Genomic DNA, 18,475 nt, shown 5'->3' with positions numbered 1-18,475 from the left:
AGTTTATGAAAAAGGGATTTCATTGCTGTTCCATTACACAGGTAAGGATCACGTTACTGAAGCTTTTCAAGGCCCACCTGTTTTTGGACGCTGTCACCAGGGTTGATGCTATGCTCTTTCGGTTCCCTCTTAAATTCCTGTTTCCTCTTCTTCTGTGGCTGGGGCATTTGTTGTTGTTGTTGCTGCTGTTGCTGCTGCTGCTGCTGCTGTTGCTGCTGTTGCTGCTGCTGCTGTTGCTGCTGTTGCTGTTGCTGCTGTTGCTGCTGTTGCTGCTGTTGCTGCTGTTGCTGCTGTTGCTGCTGCTGTTGCTGCTGTTGCTGCTGCTGCTGCATCCTCTGTAGCTGCTCCTGGACACTAGCCGGTGCCTGGATCGTCACCATGTTCTGGATTTGATGCGTCTGCACCTGTCCACCTGGCTGCTGGATCTGAATCGGCAACTGTAGCCTTATCTGCTGGGGAACAGCACCACCCTGCTGCTGTGCCTGGGCCTGGATCTGAGCTTGGATTTGGGCCGCAACGTGCGGTGGGAGGGCAGAGAGGAACTGGACAGGCTGCTGGAGACCCGGAACCGTTATCAGCTGATGCCTGATTGGGGACTGGACCTGAAGCTGAGGCTGGGCTTGAAGCTGGGGCTGGACCTGAAGCTGGGGATGAGCCTGGAGTTGGGTTTGAGTCTGGAGTTGGGGCTGCGCCTGCAGCTGGGGCTGCGCCTGCAGCTGGGGCTGTGCTTGGAGCTGGGTTTGGTTAGGTGGCTGGAACTGGACTTGCAGTTTGGCTTGTAACTGGGGTTGGGCTTGGACCTGAATCTGCTGATGTTGACCCATCTGAGGGCGGACCTGGGCCTGCTGTTGGAAGTGAACTTGGACCTGGGTCGGTGTTTGGAGCTGAGTTTGAACCTGGGGCTGTTGCTGTGGTTGAATTTGGGACTGTTGCTGAAACTGAACTTGCACCTGGGGATGATGCTGGACTTGGACCTGTGACTGGGGTTGGAGCTGAGTTTGGGCCTGAGACTGCACATGAGGCTGTGCTTGAACCTGGACTGGCGATTGGACCTGGGCCTGCTGTTGAGCCTGAGTCTGGATTTGGGACTGTGGCTGAAACTGGACTTGTACATGGGGATGGTACTGAGGCTGAACTCTGGTCTGGAGTTGGGCCTGGGGCACAGTTTGAGTTTGAGACTGAAACTGAGCTTGAGGTTGAAGTTGAGCCAGGCCCTGAGCTTGGACTTGGGTAGGTTGCTGAGCCTGAATTTGTGCCCGTGGTTGAAACTGCACTCTAACTTGGGGGTGAACTTGGGCTTGCACTTGGGCCTGGACGTGGGGCTGGACATGTGACAATTGCTGGGCCTGTATGTGGGACTGGACTTGAATCGGTGCGCGGATATGGGCTTGAGGCAGGGGTTGAAGTTGAGTCTGAGCCTGATACTGGGCTTGGAGCTGAGGCTGGGTGGGTCTCACTGCAGTTTGAGTAACAACAGAAGCAACAGGTAGAGCCGTCATATGAACCTGCATGGGTGAGGCTGACATTTGGGATACCTGCGGCAAGGATACACTTGCAGAGTGCTGGATAAGTGCCTGGGAGAGAAGTGCTGCTTGTGTTGTTGGAACAAGCGGTGTGGAAACTGGTGCGGGTGAGGGGGCAGGAGCAGATACAGGGGTGAGAGCAGAGGTAGCGGAATATGCAGGGGCAGGGATAGATGGCGGTGCCATGGCAGGTGGTTGGAAGGGAGCTGCAGCCTGTTGACCTAGCTGGCCTGGAGCCTGGGACTGAGATGACGCAGGAGTCCAAAACTGAGGCTCAGCTGCTCTCCGCTCTATCAGAGCTACAGGAAGAGAGAACAGGGAGAACAAATGAAGCTCTAATACAGTGACATGCATGGTCCTCACAGGAAAACAAATCTGTATGTGTAGTGGGGAAAGGCCCCGATTCATAAAATAACATTGTCCACAGGTTTGGTAATATCAAAGCTTTATATTGTTGCTTGGTGTGTTTCATCTCTTACCTGGCACTGAAGGTGTTGTGGAAGTGGCTGTTACCGCTGTAACAGAAGCAGCTGCCCAATTTGTTGCATGGACAGTGAAAGGATGTGCAAGGGGGATTTGGGTTGGGACTTTGGTTGGAGATGGGACAGCGATTTGGGTTGGGGACATGGTGACAGCAGATGCAATGATTGGAGAGCGCACTGGGGACGGGAGTGGGGCCAGGACAGGTAGAGTGACAGACACAGAGACAGGCATTTGGATGGAGGGTGCAGCAGCTATTGTGGAAACAACTGCTGGGGCTAAAATAGATGCAGAAGTTTGAACCTGCATTTGTGCAGGGGCTGAGGCCGGGGCATGAGCAGGCGTAAAGACATGCATTTGGGCCATGGTTGGAGCACGCACCGATGCCACAGTTTGGGTTTGTGCAGGGGCTGAAGCTGGGGTTTGGGCAAAGATTGGCGTTGGGGTAACAAAGGGAGCAACAACTTGGTTTTGTACAGGGGCTGGAGGTGGAATTTGGGCAGAGATTTGTGTTGGGGCAATGAACGGAGCAACAACTTGGCTTCTTGCATGAGCTGAAGCCAGGGGTTGAGTATAAACTTGTGTTTGGACCATAGCTGGAGACACAACATGGTTGTGTGCAGGGGCTGTGGTTTGGGCATACATTTGCGTTGGGACCATAGCAGGAGGTACTGGAGCTGTGGTTTGGGCAGAAAAGTGTGTTGGAACCATAGCAGGAGAATGAACTTGGTTGTGTGCAGGGACTGAGGCTGTGGTTTGGGCAGACATTTGCATTGGGACCATAGCAGGAGAAACAACTTGGTTGTGTGTAGGAGCTGAAGTTGGGGTTTGGGCCAAAAATTGTGTTGTGGCCATAAATGGAGCAAAAACTTGTTTTTGTGCACCGGCTGCGGCTGGGGCAAATACTTGTGTTTGAGGAATGGCTGGGGTCGTCACTTGTACTGGAGAGGGCACAGGGGCTGCAATTTGAGGTTGTGAAGGTGCTATGGCTGGGATAGGGAAAGACATTTGCATTTGGGTGGGCTGTCTGGCTGCAACTTGTGCCGATACAGGCACAGGGGATGCAACTTGGGTCTGCGCCAGGGATGAGGATGGTGTTGGAACTTGGCCAGCCACAGCTGATGTAGACATTGCTGTGGTAGTGGTGGATGCTGGCAATGAGGCTGTGGAGGTAGGGGCCACGGCGGTGAAGAGGAAACGCTGGACAAGGCCATTGGGCATGGCTGCCTGCATCAGTTGCTGACCAGGACCAGGGATGCAAGTTACCCCCTGGGGGAGAAGCTGCAGCTGGCCCTGGGTCTGGCCTTGACCCTGGATTACCACCGTCAGGCCTGGGCTCCCACCCTGGAAAAATAGACACCTATTGTTACACAAATATTTACGTTCTACAAGAACTGAAGTTGCAACAATGGAATCTGGGTTCGCAGATTTAATCTATCACTGATCTACACGCTCTGGGCGATGGAAGGACAAAGGTTTTACAGGCAAAATAGTATGCATAGAGACAATAGGGCGGAATGTCTAAGGACTTTCTTCTTTCATAGTCAAACATACTCAAAAAGTAAGTCTTTAGTGTGTAAACAGGCCAACGTGTTCAAGAGGCATAGCATTGAAATGTTCATATGTTTGTATATGCAACATTGTAGACTCTGATCTTCATAAATAAATATGCCAACCCCATTTTACATTTCACATAGGTGCTCGAAAAAGAGGGGGAAAAAGGGCTGGTGAACAGACTTTTTAGCTATATGTCCATGACGCGGCAGTACCACTATGAAATGGGCGTCATTATAAAAGGACTGAAGTCACCAGACTCATCTCTCATTTCATCTTAAGCAATTGGGTTCTAAACACTAGTTAAATAAACCCTGTCAACCGGAGGTATCGCCTATCATAACCATTGGCGGGCGGCTGTGATAGAATACACTGGATATATGAATGACCCACCCTGTACAAATAAAAGGTTGAGAAAAAAGGATAGCAAAGGCACTGAGCCTGAGAGAAACCCCCAACAGACAGAATAAAAGATTCGGACAAAAAGGCATGCAATCCACACACCTGTGGCCCCTGTGTTAGCTGAGTGAGCTGGGCCAAGGTGAGCTTGACCTGACCCTGCTGTGGCCGGTTAGCCTGGGGCGCTGGGGGAGGGGCGGTGGGAGACTGCCCAGGTACCGGTGTGCCAACAAGAGGCTGCCCAGGCGCTGGCGTGGTGGCGGGGAACTGCCCAGGCGCCGGCGTGGTGGCGGGGAACTGCCCAGGGGCCGGCGTGGCGGCGGGGAACTGCCCAGGGGCCGGCGTGGCGGCGGGGAACTGCCCAGGGGCCGGCTGGGCGGCACGTGGGGAGGCTGCAGCACCAACTACTCTCTGACCTACAGCAGTCTGAGCAGGACTACAGCCAGACACAGGCTGGCCGCGGCCCATTTGAGTCGCAGCCTGCCGAGGCTGGCCTGAAGACAGACAGGAAAACAACATTGAGACAATGAGACATGAAGAACGTAATGAACAAATATACTTCTATCCAAATGTCATCTGGTGCGTTCGCACCGGATGTGAAATATGGATTGCAGGAAAAAAAAATTGGGGGGCAGTGAACGCTAAAATGTACTATCACCAGAAGGTGTCAGCTTTAACAGTTGATTACATGAGCAAGTAAGAGCTTCAAGTCTGCGCTTGTCGTATGAAATATGCTACAGAATATAAAATAAATGTGACTTGACTAGACTGGTAGAGGTCAAATTCATGCCACAAGGACAACAATGGAAATTTAGACTAGAGGAGAACCACAATGAAAATAAGCCTTATGGGTTTAATTGTGTTTTATCCTCTGTGATATATGGTGTATGTTATACATTATGGAAGTGATGATGTGCACTTTACTTTTATCACCAAATACATTCTAATTCACTACTTCAAACAATAATTTAGCCAGAAATGACAATTTGGCTTGGGGGATTGCCAACATTCCACAATCTGTTCATACACAGCAACAGAAATAACACTGCAGTGACTAGAAAGTTAGCCATTGGTAGACAATACCTTGTTGAGCCAACACTTGTCCTCTGACCAAAGTTGTACCCATTGTGGCACTCTGGGTAGGTGAGCGGATCGTCATCATGCCCGGCCGCACCTGGCCTCCTGTTGTGATAGCCTGAGCCAAAGAATTACAATAGGTTTATTTCAGTTCAGATCAGTCGATTGCGGTTGGAGATCTTTGTTGTATGCCCTAGCCCAACCCCACCCCGTGCTCTCAGAACGCACTATTCTGTCAGGTACCATAGCATGTTCCACTGAAAATAAAGTATAGTATCTGTACCTGTTGCTGGGTGATGGAGGAAGCGCTTGTAGCTCGGAGGTTGATGTTGCCAGTTGTGGGGTGTAACGTGCTGTAGGTGCGGAGGTTAGCGGGAGGGCCGGAGGGGAAAATTCCCAAGACTTTCTGCTGAACACCTATGGAGGAGAGGGAGGGAATGTTGATGATGGCTACAAGCAGTTATTTCCATTTGAAGTACATTCAGTGCATATCAGAGGAATATATATCATAGCAGTAGGGCGTTCTTCTCATTCACTCATATTGTAGGTCGCGCAGATTCTAATTTGTGGTTGAATACAAACGAGCAGTTTTCTTTTCTTTTTTTACACTCATAATGTTTGAACTCTGTGTCCAATCTGAGTTTAACAGTATAATGTTAAAATAACTATGTTCAGCCTTCAAATTTGTGGTCACAGTAGTGTTCTTTCAAAACATCACTACTAAATTCAACTATCACATCACATAATAGATCAAATTAGGGGTTTGTATCCTGCATGTCCTCCCTGTCCTATCCTTAAAGACTACCGGGTAGTCTGAGCAAAAGAATGCCCAACGGTGTGCGACACTTTTTGACTCCCTACCTCCTTGCGCGGTGGGCATGTTGAGAGTGACTATCTTGCTGTTAGCCGGCAGTGGTAACTTGGCGGTGATGACCTGCCCAGCCACTGTCACCGGGCCGCTAGCCATCTGGAAGGTTTGCCCTGACGTGGTGGTGATGGCGCTAGCCACGCTGGCCACCGGGCCAGTGGATGCTGCAAGACACACCATGCCACCCGCGGTCACGCAATACGACCCAAAGGGGGGGGGGGGGTCACTACAAAAGCCTGTTCACTACAGCCATGGTGTCCACTGAGCGGTTCGGAAGTAATTTGGAAGTTTGACTTTGAAAAGCCGGAATATATACAAGCTCCCGTATGCTCTTATTCTAGGAATAGAGGAATCTAAAAATAATAATAAAAGTAAATCACAGGCAAGCGAGTGGACACCACAGGCTACAAAAGCACTTAAATACAAGCAAAATAAAAGTGAAACGTTATGACAAAATGTCATGAACGCATGATGGTGATGGTCCTTTTAAATTCAAACAGTGTCTTAGGGAAAACATTTGAAAAAAGGGGGAAAAAAGTAATATTTAAAAACGCAACAATGAAATAAGAACGTATGTGTCCTATCCATCGTGTATAAAGGATGAGACAGAGAGGCACATGACTCTGCAGTAAGAGAACACCATACATGACCTCCCTATGAACTTTAACCCCCCTCCTCGTTCTCAATGGCTTACCCGAGTCATTGCTGCCCTGCTTGTCGACCCAGGAGGCAAAAGACTGCTGGAAGGCGCTCTTGTCCTGCTTGAAGACCACCGGCGTAGACAGTTTGGAGGCCAGGACCATCTTGGTTCCAGGGGCGACCCCCGTCTTCGGGGCTGTGGAGGCTGGCTTGATGGGGGTGCTGGTAGGAGTGGTGGTGGGGGTGGTTGTAGTTGAGGAGGCAGTAGTGGTGGTGGTGACACCCGTCTTCTGCTGCTCAAGGCGTTTCTTGAAAGAAAAACAAATAATAAAAATCAATCAGCGAGATTAAAGGTCTGGCATGTTTAGCCCATTGACTATGACTCATGGTATACTTGACCTCACTGCCAACCTTTTTCTAAGCATACTATAGATCAGAGGAAGTATGAAAGTAGGACAGTATGAAAAACTGGCTCAATCATTCCGTTAATTATAACATTTGAATAAATGGACAAACAGTAAACAAATACTAAAAATAATGGGAAAGTGGTCTACAGTACATTTATAGTTCTAAAAGTGTAAAAATATAAATGAATGTATCCATGGCCATTGTAGCTTCATGTCCAGTAAATCCACTCTCTGCTTTTATCCCAAACCATTTACCATTTAACCATTTACTGCTCTGTGCACTCCAAGCCAATTTAGCCAAGGAACAACATCATTCCAAAACTCCTCAGAACTTGGCCCTATGCACATACAACCACAGACTTAACACACGCATTTGATGCGAAATCCTGACTCTCTGGGGCAAAGGAGGTGCGTCTACGACTTGACAGAGAGAGATGAGCGCAAGGGTGAAAGGCCCCAAATTAATCAGGCCAAGGCGGGACACAAGACGGAAATTAATCACCCTTTTGCTGATTTTTGCTTAGAAAATGTACTGTGCACGAGCACAGCACAGTTGCACAGCTTAGAGTGAACACTGCTTGAAAATAAAAAATAACTAATCATAGGTTATTCTTTCAAGTTCGTCCTACCTGCTGGGCAGCCTGCCTGGCCTGTTTCAGCTGACCCTCAAGGTGAGCCTTCACCTCTTCTGTCGTCTTCAGAGTGCTACCAATCTTAGATGGGTCTCCACCCGTTGACTTCTCCTTCTCCATCCTGCACCACAGAGGGAAACGGCATTAAAGGAAAAGATTCACCAATTTTTTTGTGAATTCGCAGTTATTACTGTGTAACCTCCGTGCCCAGAGTCACATGAGTTTCTATGTGTTTGTTTAATTGTTTATGTACTTTCTTATACATATTACAATGTGCATATACATGTTGCAACCGTTATAACTGATAGTTAATGTATTCAATAAAAGCAATAGAATTCACACTGTGTACGACATTAAGTAATTGGAGTTCTCTGGCACACGCACTCTTACCGGTAGTGCACAGTAACGTTCTTAACCCATTAAGAGTCAGACCTGAGGGCAATTCTACAAAAGCCTTTGAAATCAGTAGTTCTCAAACGTTTTCGTGTCAAGGACACCCAAATTGATTTATATGGCTGCGTAACCCCCATCCTCCCCCCCAATCTGAAAAGGATTGTCCAAACCTTTGCAATTTTTCAAAAATAGCAGATGTACAAGCTTGCAGTGCGTCACAACGTGACACGCTGTGCACTTGTATATCTGCTTCTTTTTTGAAAAAAGTAACATCATACGTTTTTCAAAAAACTATTTTTTTAGCTATAACTTATAGCTAAAAACTAAAATGCCTGTAGTCCTCAGTGATGTCAGAAATGAATACATCACTAGGTGGTGGTGTCACAGAGAAAACCACCACCACAAATCCAGAGAGGGGTGTCAACTGTCAAGCCGCAATAACGAAACCTCCATGAAATGTCTTTGGTCTTTCTCACCTCTCTGCGAAGCCTCGGATCTCCCACAGTTCCAGCTCCTCCTCAGCAACCCATGACTCAATGACGATGGGTCCAGTCTGCTTGGCTGGCTCAGGCTTCTTGGGCCTCAGGGCGCTGGAGCGCAGGCCTTTCCTCTGGGGAGTCGGGGTCTCGGCTGAACGAGAGAGAGATGAGAGGTAGAATAACAGAGGAACAAAGCATTGATTGTTAATTTGTTACGGCAAAACACAGCCACAATTCTTCAAACTGGATCAACAATTGTGTGTTTTTTTGTTTTACTAAACTTTGACCCGTGTTGCAAAAAATGTAATGTGCTTCCAGTCCAGTGCCTCCCTTCCACCATGTCTCTCACAATGTAACGGTCTAAAAATAAGTGGGAGAGGGTAGCGGCGTAGCCCAGTCCTGGGTTTCCATCAGCAGATTAAATCTTAATTGACCCAGTGAAATATTTTTTATTTGTATTATAAATTAATATTATTCAGCCGGACGGTGGAACTGAGAAAATGAACTCAAACTAAAATATAACAAAATCTGAAAAATATTTGGGGAATATTCAGTAATAACTGACTTATTTGGCTTACTGGCAGAGTGCACTAGAACCTCTGTGCTGATTGGTGTAGTCACAGTGTAGTGGTTTACTGGCAGAGTGCACTAGAACGTCTGTGCTGATTGGTGTAGTCACAGTGTAGTGGTTTACTGGCAGAGTGCACTAGAACGTCTGTGCTGATTGGTGTAGTCACAGTGTAGTGGTTTACTGGCAGAGTGCACTAGAACCTCTGTGCTGATTGGTGTAGTGTAGTGGTTTACTGGCAGAGTACACTAGAACCTCTGTGCTGATTGGTGTAGTGTAGTGGTTTACTGGCAGAGTGCACTAGAACCTCTGTGCTGATTGGTGTAGTGTAGTGGTTTACTGGCAGAGTGCACTAGAACGTCTGTGCTGATTGGTGTAGTGTAGTGGTTTACTGGCAGAGTGCACTAGAACCTCTGTGCTGATTGGTGTAGTGTAGTGGTTTACTGGCAGAGTGCACTAGAACGTCTGTGCTGATTGGTGTAGTGTAGTGGTTTACTGGCAGAGTGCACTAGAACGTCTGTGCTGATTGGTGTAGTGTAGTGGTTTGCCAGATTAGCTATGGACGGATCACCTTTAGGAGGAGTGTCTCTGTGGTGAAGGGGACAGATGATCTTCCTGATGCAGTATTCTGAACGGATGCCATAAGGCCCCACATCTCGCCGTTTGATGATCTCTGTGGTGATGATGTCCGTGTCTGTGGTTTCTGTGGAGATATTCAGGAGATTAGCTTGGTGGAACATCTTACGATGATCAACAGCTCAGAGATGAGTACTGCGACACAAGCTCAACACAAGCATTATTGGATCACTCCAAACATTTCTGTCATGTAATATTCCTGCGTGTTGGCAATATCTATCTATCAAAAAAATAAGTAAGAGTATGGCACTTTTCTAAACCAGGAGGACAATTACATTGCTCGCCCCTTTAAGGTCTACTGCACACCAAAGCCCACTCAGTGTAACTATTGATTTATCTGCAAAGACATTATGTATGCACTATAGCCTAATGAGACCTATAGCATGACACTGACAAGTGCACCATTAACATACCAGTTAAAGACTTATGTTTATAAAAATCACACCTGTGTGAAATGAGGGGCGCTCTTGTCATCGTACATCAATTTATGTTAGCGGACATTTGACATTGCTACATAAGGTGGTCCCTTATTGGCCAAGCGCTCCCAATATTAGCCGATTTGCTCGTTTACATATGACGTAAGTCTTCCCTTCAAGGTCAATGGCATTTAGTGTTTTGACGTTTAATTTACGTCATATTCAGCAGAATTATCAGCTCTTATCATACATCATGCATCATTTCATACTGGCCAATCAGAATGCCTGTTGCCTGTGATTGGTTGGCTGATTTGCTCGTTAATTTCCCTTCAATGTCAATGGCGTTTAATGTTTTGATGTTTAATTTACGTCATATTTAGCGGAATTCTGACGTCATTTCTCCGTTCATTGTCAATGGCAAATATTGAGACGGCGGGGACAAGATTTAGTAGACATTTGACTGTTCCCTTTCATTGTCAATGGTAAATATTGAGACGTGTGGGGACAAAAGCCGTTTATAGAAGATCCTGATTGTAAATAGCTGATCAAGACTTTAAATTTAATTTGACTTTAAATTGCAATTAAACTTTAAATTGCAACTGGTTTCATCTGCGCTTCGAACCATGTTTCTATGCAGCAGTGGAGCCCTGTAATATACAAGGAAGGCCAAGGAAGGAGAGGACGAGGACTCTGTATAATCCAGGGTTATCTGACCTTTACGTGAGGTCCCGACGGCAGCAGAGGGCTTCACGCCCATGTCGTCCCATCTCAGGCAGGCCCACAGCAGCCGGAGCATGAGGCTAACTCCTGCCAGGGATCTCATCGTCTGAAGACGGTACCTGGATGAGAGATAGCGGTTATTGAATTAAACGCATAACTGTGGCAAGTGGCACTACGGCTGTAATATGCACTTATTTACTACCCCATGACAAAAGACACATAACATGATAAAATATTACAGTACATAATGCTACCATGGAAAAACACAAAACAGGTGATCTAAAAACAAAAGACAAAACAAAACAACAAAAAACACATAGTTTAGGCAGAGGGCGCAAAGCCACGGGTTCATGTACTTTTTATTTGCATTTTAGACGGCCTCAAGAATCAACTGACTGAAAGAAAACGCTATTGTTACTGCTACTGAATTAGTTACATTTTCGCTAGATGTATGAGTTGGCGCTCTATTGAAAATCAGGCAAAATGACAACCATATCATATGAATAAAATGAAAGTGATTCTGAATGCAAATGATATTCAAAAGACCTTTCATATCAGAGTCTTGCTGTGGCTTATTTTTCTGCAATAATCTGTGAACAGGCTTCTAATGAATCAATTCATTACACTAATGTAAACAAATTAATGAGGAATCAATCCATTCATGAAAACAAGCCTATACTGAATCAATGCATAACCAACCTCCATGTGATGTTAAAGGTGGGCCTGGGGGAGGGGTAGGGCCAAATGTCCAGTGACGGCTTGGCGTTGTAGCTGAAGATGGGCACCTCTCTGATGCCTGCCTTCCTCGCCATCCTCTTGAGGTCGTCGTTGGGCAGGACAAAGATGCTCTTCTTGCTGCTCTTGGTCACAAACTTGCGGTAGGAGGGCAGGGCGGTGCCCGAGCGCGACTTCTTGCACTTGGAGAACCTGAGGAGGGTGACGCGGTCGCTGGTGGAGTACTCCTTACTGACGGTCATGGAGGTGGCTACCGACAAGCCGGAGGGCCCCGTCTTGGTGTCGGTGACTGTCGCGGTGATGACGGTTTTGGTCTCCTGGGAGACGGTTTCCCCAGGGGCCAGAGAGCAGATGGTGGTGGTCTTGGAGGTGGTGAGGGTGGAGACGGTACTGGCCCCTGCTGTGGATACCACAGAGGGTTTATTGGTACTGCTACCGGATACCTCGCCGGTCTGTGCAGTGCGAGTCTCTGTTGCCACTGTGGTGGTAGTGGTGGTTGTGCAGGTAGTCACTTGGGTGATGGTCTGTACCGCTTCACGACTGCTACTAGTACCGCAGTTCTCTGTGCCGTTATTGCTAAGGGGAGAGGATGTTGTCGACGTCGGAAGCTTACTAGACACCATCGCTGGGGTTTCCATGGGCATTTCCCGGTGCTCGTTGGTTCCCGTGGAGTTCCCCACCTCGGCTACGTGGTTCTCCAGCCTGGGGATCTTGTTGGGCGGCTCGTGGTCCGTGTCTGAAACGGTGTCCTGCGACAGGCTCCCGTTCATTAGAGATTTGAGAAGTTCTTTCTGAGGTTTGATCTCACACTGGAGCTGGCCGGCCAGATCAGGACTGACCTCGGTCTGAGCAGGAGCATCTTCTGCAGTTCTCCCATTCACCTGCAGAGGGCCGGCTTTGCTTCGGTCCATCTCCATGCTCTCAGTTGGCCTCTGTCCACTGCCTTCCTCGGTGTCCTTGTACGCACGCTTCTTAGGGTTCTCTTCTGCCTGATTCACCTCTGCTTTGGGGGGCTTGTCTGCACTTCCTACTGCTTCTGACATAGAGTCTCTTTTACCGTTGAGATCATCGATTGGTTGGGAATTCCCGTTCACCTCTTTATGGGCTAAGGCCACACCACCGTTACCCTGAACGGTACCATGCCTGGATCCTGCAGTCTCCGTAGAACCTAACCTGATATCCAGGCTATCAGTTTGAGTCTTTGTCTCTGTGTGCTCCTGGTCAAAGTTCAGCTTCTTAACCACACTGTCCTTCACCTGCAGACCCAGACCCACAGCCTGCCTGTCCTCCACTTTGACAACCGGTGCCGTCACCACCGGCGCAGGCTTGGCAACGGCGGAACCTTCAACTTTGACCCCGGCAGCGGAGGCCTTGGAAGCGGCAATCTTTGCCTGCAGGGTGGCCAGTCGAAGACGCTCCAGACGCAGCTTCTCCTCCAGGGTGAACTGTTTGACGCGGCGCTGCAGCAGGCTGTCCAACTTGGAGGGCTTCACTTTCTTCTTGTAAGCGGTCCGCAGCTGGAAGCCCTCGCTGACGTTCACCACGTCATAGTTGAAGGGCCTTGTCGCTGCACTCTCCGTTTGCTCCTCCTTCACGGGCTGACCAGCAGGCGGTGAAGGAACACTCTGCCCAACATTTTCTTCTGAGATGGAGAGAGAGAGAGAAAGGGGGGGGTCAGTAGAGAATCTGGGCAACATCAATCGGATGTCACAAAGCACAGGTTACAAAAACTGAAAAGGAATGACGTGGTCTACTGAGATACTTAATTCCCGTAATCTACCTTTCTCTGCGGTTGAAGAACACGAGGAGGCTGCTGTGCTCGGATCAGTCTCCATCTTTTCTACCGTCTTGTCTTCAGTCTGCATCTTTTCTACCGTCTTGTCTTCAGTCTCCATCTTTTCTACCGTCTTGTCTTCAGTCTCCATCTTTTCTACCGTCTTGTCTTCCATAGTTTCTTTCTCGTCTTTCTCCACAATGTTTTCCTCCTCTTCTTTGGCCTTTACCGTCGGTCCCTCCCCCGATGACGTGCTCTGTGAAGATGATTCCTGTTCTTTATCTGTTGTGCTCTGAGTAGACGGCAACTCCACCTTCATCGACTCCTCATTCTGGCTTGTGCGCGGCACTGAGCTCTTTTTGGCCGCTTTGACTCCTGTGAAAGCACATCAGTAAGTCAACAAGGTTTGGAATTAATAATAAATCAATCTTTATTAGTGGACTCAGGTCCATAGACAAGGTAATAAAACATTTAAAGAAACACGTCAGGCAATAAAAAGATAATTAAGAACAACATGAAAAGAAAATGGATATAAGGAAAGACACTTTGTGTTTGAACAAATCCTATTATGTACTGTTGGTTGTATGTGGAACTTGTTTTGTTTTGTTTAAGAAGATGTGTGTGATTTGAAGCGTTATTCGTTTTTTGACAATCATTAAATTCAGCTAAAGTTATTTGGTAAGATTTTTAATGATTATTCCAAACTGACCATCTGGCCTCCCTCATATTGTTATAATTGGTGCTACAATTAATAGCATTGTTGCAACCGTTATAATACATCAATAAACCGATTGTCCAATTAGTCTATTCAATTTCTAATAATATTCTGACCATTGACTATCAATGATAAGGGCTACGAACTAAACCCTAGGAGAAGCTCTCGTCATCCTGCTAAATACCTAACTGACACTGACTTCGCTGATGACATCGCGCTTATCAGTCAATCGTTGAATTACGCTCAGGCTTTCCTTCAGTCTCTTGAGCAGGCCTCCAACTGTGTTGGTCTTTATCTCAACGAGACGAAAACTGAATACGTAAATATATGCGAATCCAACAATAACCACGTTATCAAAACACTCAACACTCCTTTGAAACAGGTTCATATACATCTTCCCAAAAGGACTTTCAAACTAGGAAGGGTATGGCGTGGTCAGCCTGCAATGGCTGCAATGTCTAAAAATGTTGATGATGCTGACCATCGATTAATGTATTCTCTTCTATTATTGAAGAAATGAGCGCCAGCTCAGCTCTTACCCTCCAGTGCTTTCCGGTAGTTGACGTTGGTGTTCCCAGGGAGCCGAGGCACAAAGCGTGGCACGTGGGTCTTACTGATCCAGCTCCAGCCTCCATAACCAGTGACTCTGTACTCCTCCCCCTTCTGCTTCCACACCTAAACACACACAACCCAGAGAATGATGAGGAAAAGGGAAAGCCACAACAATGACCCTTAAGAGTCCCATTTACACTTCATTCAGTCAGTCCTATTAAAGTTCTTAAACTCTGCACGAACCCGACCTGGCCCGACCCGACGTTTTCGGGCCGTTATTATAATAAAAATAGCAATTCTGTTTGGTGTAATGTGATTGTGTATATGTATGTATTTATTATGAAGAGGGCTGCGCTAGGCAATTCACTTGTGACAGGAGGAGGACTGGAGGCAGTACAGTAGAGAGAACAGTGAGACTTGCTTGCTACCGCTGGTTTCCCTCTGGTTTGCGCACCAAACGAGCTACTAACTACCAGTTAACTTGCCAAGTTGCCATATGCTTAAATGTTTTATAAAATCAATCGGATTATCACACGATATAGTCTGAAGCGTCAGGTTTTCGATTTTTTTTGGGCCCGTTGAGAACTTTAAGTTATAGTGTTTTACACCCGGTGCAAGATGCCCAAAAAGAGCGAGCATGCTCAGCTTACCTTCCATGGGTAAATAAATATAAATGCACCTTGATATAAATAAAATAATACGGTCCCCACTCCCCACACTTCAGGAATCTCCTTTGTCTAACCTTAGACCGAGACATAGGATTTGCATTATTTTGCTCACAAAGGCCAGTCTTCAGAGCAGCCTACTAATCATTTGTGGCAATTATCATGGAAATCTGCCTATCCGTTCTCAAGTTACCATGCAAGAAACAAACGCATACATTGTAGGCTGTGGCTGGTAGATTTAACCCAGACCAGGAACGCAGCTGTGTCACCATAGCTTTAAACCACTTTAACAATTCTTTTAAACTTTAGCCGTTTAGCAGATATACAAGCTCATAGCGCGGCACCGACTTCCGTGCTACGAGCTTGTGTGGTGCTTTTTAAATGTGGTGGAAATCTTTGAATATATATTCTCTCACAGCAAAAGTTTTTAACTCATCACATTTTCTCGTAGTTTAACCCATTTTGAGCGGGAACCCCTTTTGGCATTTTAAACATTATGTTATAATTGAGCTTTTGAAAGATCGTTAAAATGTGCCTCAAATCTTTTCAGAAAATTGTCATGATTTATTTTAAATTTCGACGTCAGGCCTGAATGGATTATGGTGTAAAAGTTTGAGCACCACTGATATAGAAACAGATTTTTCAGAAAACCTTCAGGATTCAGAAGACATTTGTAGAATCTGGTCTTAATGGGCTAAGCCGCTAAGGTCATGCAGACTCACCGTGTGTTTGATGGGTATGGTGTACTTCACCCAAGTGGCTTGCAGCATCGTCTCCTCATGCTCCAGCTTGTTCTCTCGTTTCTTCACCTTCTCCTTATCGTCCCGCTCCATGGAGGTCATGCGATGCAGCCTACGACAAAAAACAAACAAGCAAAACCCCAACAAAGTAGACGTTAAGATCGAATCAGCAAAGTAGCTATAATGACAGCAACACCCCACTACACAATGGGACCTTTTCACTCTCCTGGGAGCTAGAGTCCTTCCCGGGAGCAATGTGAGCTACTAATACTATTATGTACGCATATGTACTACTATTATGTACATTGATTGATTACCTTGTGTGTCCGAGAGAATCCTTCCACACTGGCAACATGACCACTGGTTTGATGGCACACTCCAGTATGGCCAGGGCCAACGCAAACTCCCTGGCCTTACTGCACATCTGGACTGCTTTGTTCCAGTTGGATCTGGAGAAATGTACAAAGAAATATGAGTTAATAGCATAACAGAGCGTTGCAAACTTTCTTCCACTGTGTACTGCCACATGAGAAAATTTGACATAGGTTATATTTTTCAAAGAGGGATAGGCAGTTCTAAATGCTGACATAAGTACTGTATCAAAAGTAATCTACCAAATTAACGCATTTGTTGCCTGTGAATGGTGGTGTGGATTACAAGCTTAGCTCAACACGCACACTTGGGAACTGTTGGCCTAGGGAGCACTCGGGTTGGAACTTGGAACGCTGCCATTTGTCATTTGTCATTGCTTAAGTGGTACAAAACGAGGTACCCCACCTGTGTGATGCCCAGTTGGGGTGCATGAAGGGCCCGGGGACGTTGCTCTCCAGCTGGATGATGGTGAGGCGCAGGGTGGAGATGGTCAGCGCCCTGGAGCCGTGGATGGAGCCGTTCCACTTGAACTCGGAGGCCGCGGTCAGGCTGAACTTGTGTGACAAGTGGCGCCTCTTGTCATGGTCCTCGCGGTGCTGGTGCTTGTTGAGGGCCAGGACGTTGGTGCTGTACTGGTTATGGTACACCCTGTATTTACCCTCTTGACCCAGCTTGAAGAAGCTGTTCAGGATCGACTTGGTCGCCGTGTCTCTTTTGAAAGGACCAGTACGGGAGGCATCGCCATCGAAGAATGTGGGAGAGGACTGGAGGAACACAGAGACAGGATTACACTGAACAGTCTGTGAAGAACATCGTCAATGTTTAGGTTATAATGGGATTCTTTGTCCAAAAGAGTATTTCTATTTATTTCATAATCAATATGAATCCTTTGCAGATAGTGTCTTACAGCGTGATACAAACAAACACACGCAGGTGCACACATCGCGACGCATGCCTCACCTCTTTGCTGCCTCTGGGCGCGTCATTACTTGACTCTTGTCCAGCTGGCGTTTTCAGATCTGGTCACAGAACACATGACAACAACAACAAAGTATATTAAACTATATACCATACACTGGGACAATCAGGCGCATTTCATACAACATGGACTTTTGTAAAACAGACGTCGGTCTATCTTCAGGTTTACCTGTGCCATGCTGGCTGCAGGTGGCCGGGTCCGGCTCGTCTGGTCCCTTGAGGGCCACAGTCCCAGGCGTCCTGCTGCCACCACTGTTCTCTTCCGCCGGCGTCTGCTGCTTGCTCTTGGCAGGGGGCTTCCCCTCACCGCAAGCCTCTGCTTCCATGTCTTTATCTACAGAGGAGAAGATGGGAATGCCTGAAAACAACGTTCGAAAATATATATATAAATAATAATAAAAGATACCAAGCCTCAGCGGGCTGGGATTGGAGAATTAAAGCATGCGCCGTTATCACTGTCAGCAGGCTCTTTGTTAAACCTCCAGCTGTGTGAACCACAAAAGGCAGGAGATGTGCCCACGACAGGGAAGCAAGGATATGGGCTGACCTAAACAGATTCAAAGCACCAAATGTCTGAAAATATGTATGGGGGGAAATAAGTCTGTAAACAAATGCCTCGCCGGCTCCTTAATGATAATGCACAATTAGCATAGTGCACCAAAAAACTGCTACGTCAGTAAATATGTTTAACAGACAAATAAGCGCTGCATTGGTGCCCAGCGAACACTAAAACTCCTCTAGCAAGCATAACCTACAGTATACAATCAAAGCACAAGCTATTGTGATACAACATTAAGACAACAGCTCTGGCCCTAAGCTATTAAAGCAGAGAGTTTTTCACATTGTGCACAATATAGACAAGACTTTGTAGTGGAGGTAGAAAGCAGGGCATCGGATTGATTCTGGCTGGCAGTGGCCATGGAGCCTTTTATTCTGGTTACAGTAAACCAGTCGATTTCCCCACTAATTTGGAATGAGAAGCGGCTGGTTGTGACAGAGTCCGCGTGGTAGACCCTGCCAGGGACGCCAACTACCACCACCCTGCCAAAAGCAGCCTTTTCAAAGAATCTGAGCACAAGAGGCAGGGTGAATTATGTGGAGGATGAAACCAAACAAGAGATGAATGCAGCTGGAGAATGAATAGAGCATGTAG

General features: G+C 47.0%; 1 protein-coding gene across 5 annotated transcripts in view; it reads right to left on the bottom strand.

Moving 5' to 3' along the window:
• LOC308323595 (nucleosome-remodeling factor subunit BPTF-like) overlaps nt 1–18,475 on the bottom strand; it is a 36,364-nt gene that overhangs the window by 6,117 nt on the left and 11,772 nt on the right. For 4 of the 5 annotated variants that reach the window (XR_013964826.1, XM_080775338.1, XM_080775337.1 and 1 more), the window contains 18 exons: nt 17,492–17,656; nt 17,305–17,363; nt 16,750–17,108; nt 16,290–16,421; nt 15,955–16,084; nt 14,555–14,690; nt 13,307–13,675; nt 11,491–13,168; nt 10,786–10,910; nt 9,591–9,722; nt 8,449–8,602; nt 7,577–7,700; nt 6,596–6,848; nt 5,317–5,450; nt 5,040–5,151; nt 4,062–4,450; nt 2,003–3,347; nt 78–1,822 (listed from right to left, as the gene is read on the bottom strand). Coding sequence is in view for 4 of the 5 variants with exons in the window: in XM_080775338.1 (XP_080631464.1) it covers nt 78–1,822; nt 2,003–3,347; nt 4,062–4,450; nt 5,040–5,151; nt 5,317–5,450; nt 6,596–6,848; nt 7,577–7,700; nt 8,449–8,602; nt 9,591–9,722; nt 10,786–10,910; nt 11,491–13,168; nt 13,307–13,675; nt 14,555–14,690; nt 15,955–16,084; nt 16,290–16,421; nt 16,750–17,108; nt 17,305–17,363; nt 17,492–17,656 (7,541 nt within the window). In the remaining variant the exon portion in view is untranslated. The remainder of the gene's footprint in view (nt 1–77; nt 1,823–2,002; nt 3,348–4,061; nt 4,451–5,039; nt 5,152–5,316; nt 5,451–6,595; nt 6,849–7,576; nt 7,701–8,448; nt 8,603–9,590; nt 9,723–10,785; nt 10,911–11,490; nt 13,169–13,306; nt 13,676–14,554; nt 14,691–15,954; nt 16,085–16,289; nt 16,422–16,749; nt 17,109–17,304; nt 17,364–17,491; nt 17,657–18,475) is intronic. The other variant, XM_080775339.1, reaches the window with a different exon arrangement.

The sequence above is a fragment of the Protomyctophum bolini genome, assembly GCF_963924005.1.
Source record: "Protomyctophum bolini genome assembly, chromosome: 11".
Classification (NCBI taxonomy): Eukaryota; Metazoa; Chordata; class Actinopteri; order Myctophiformes; family Myctophidae; genus Protomyctophum; species Protomyctophum bolini.
This window is presented reverse-complemented; position numbering and strand designations above follow the sequence as displayed.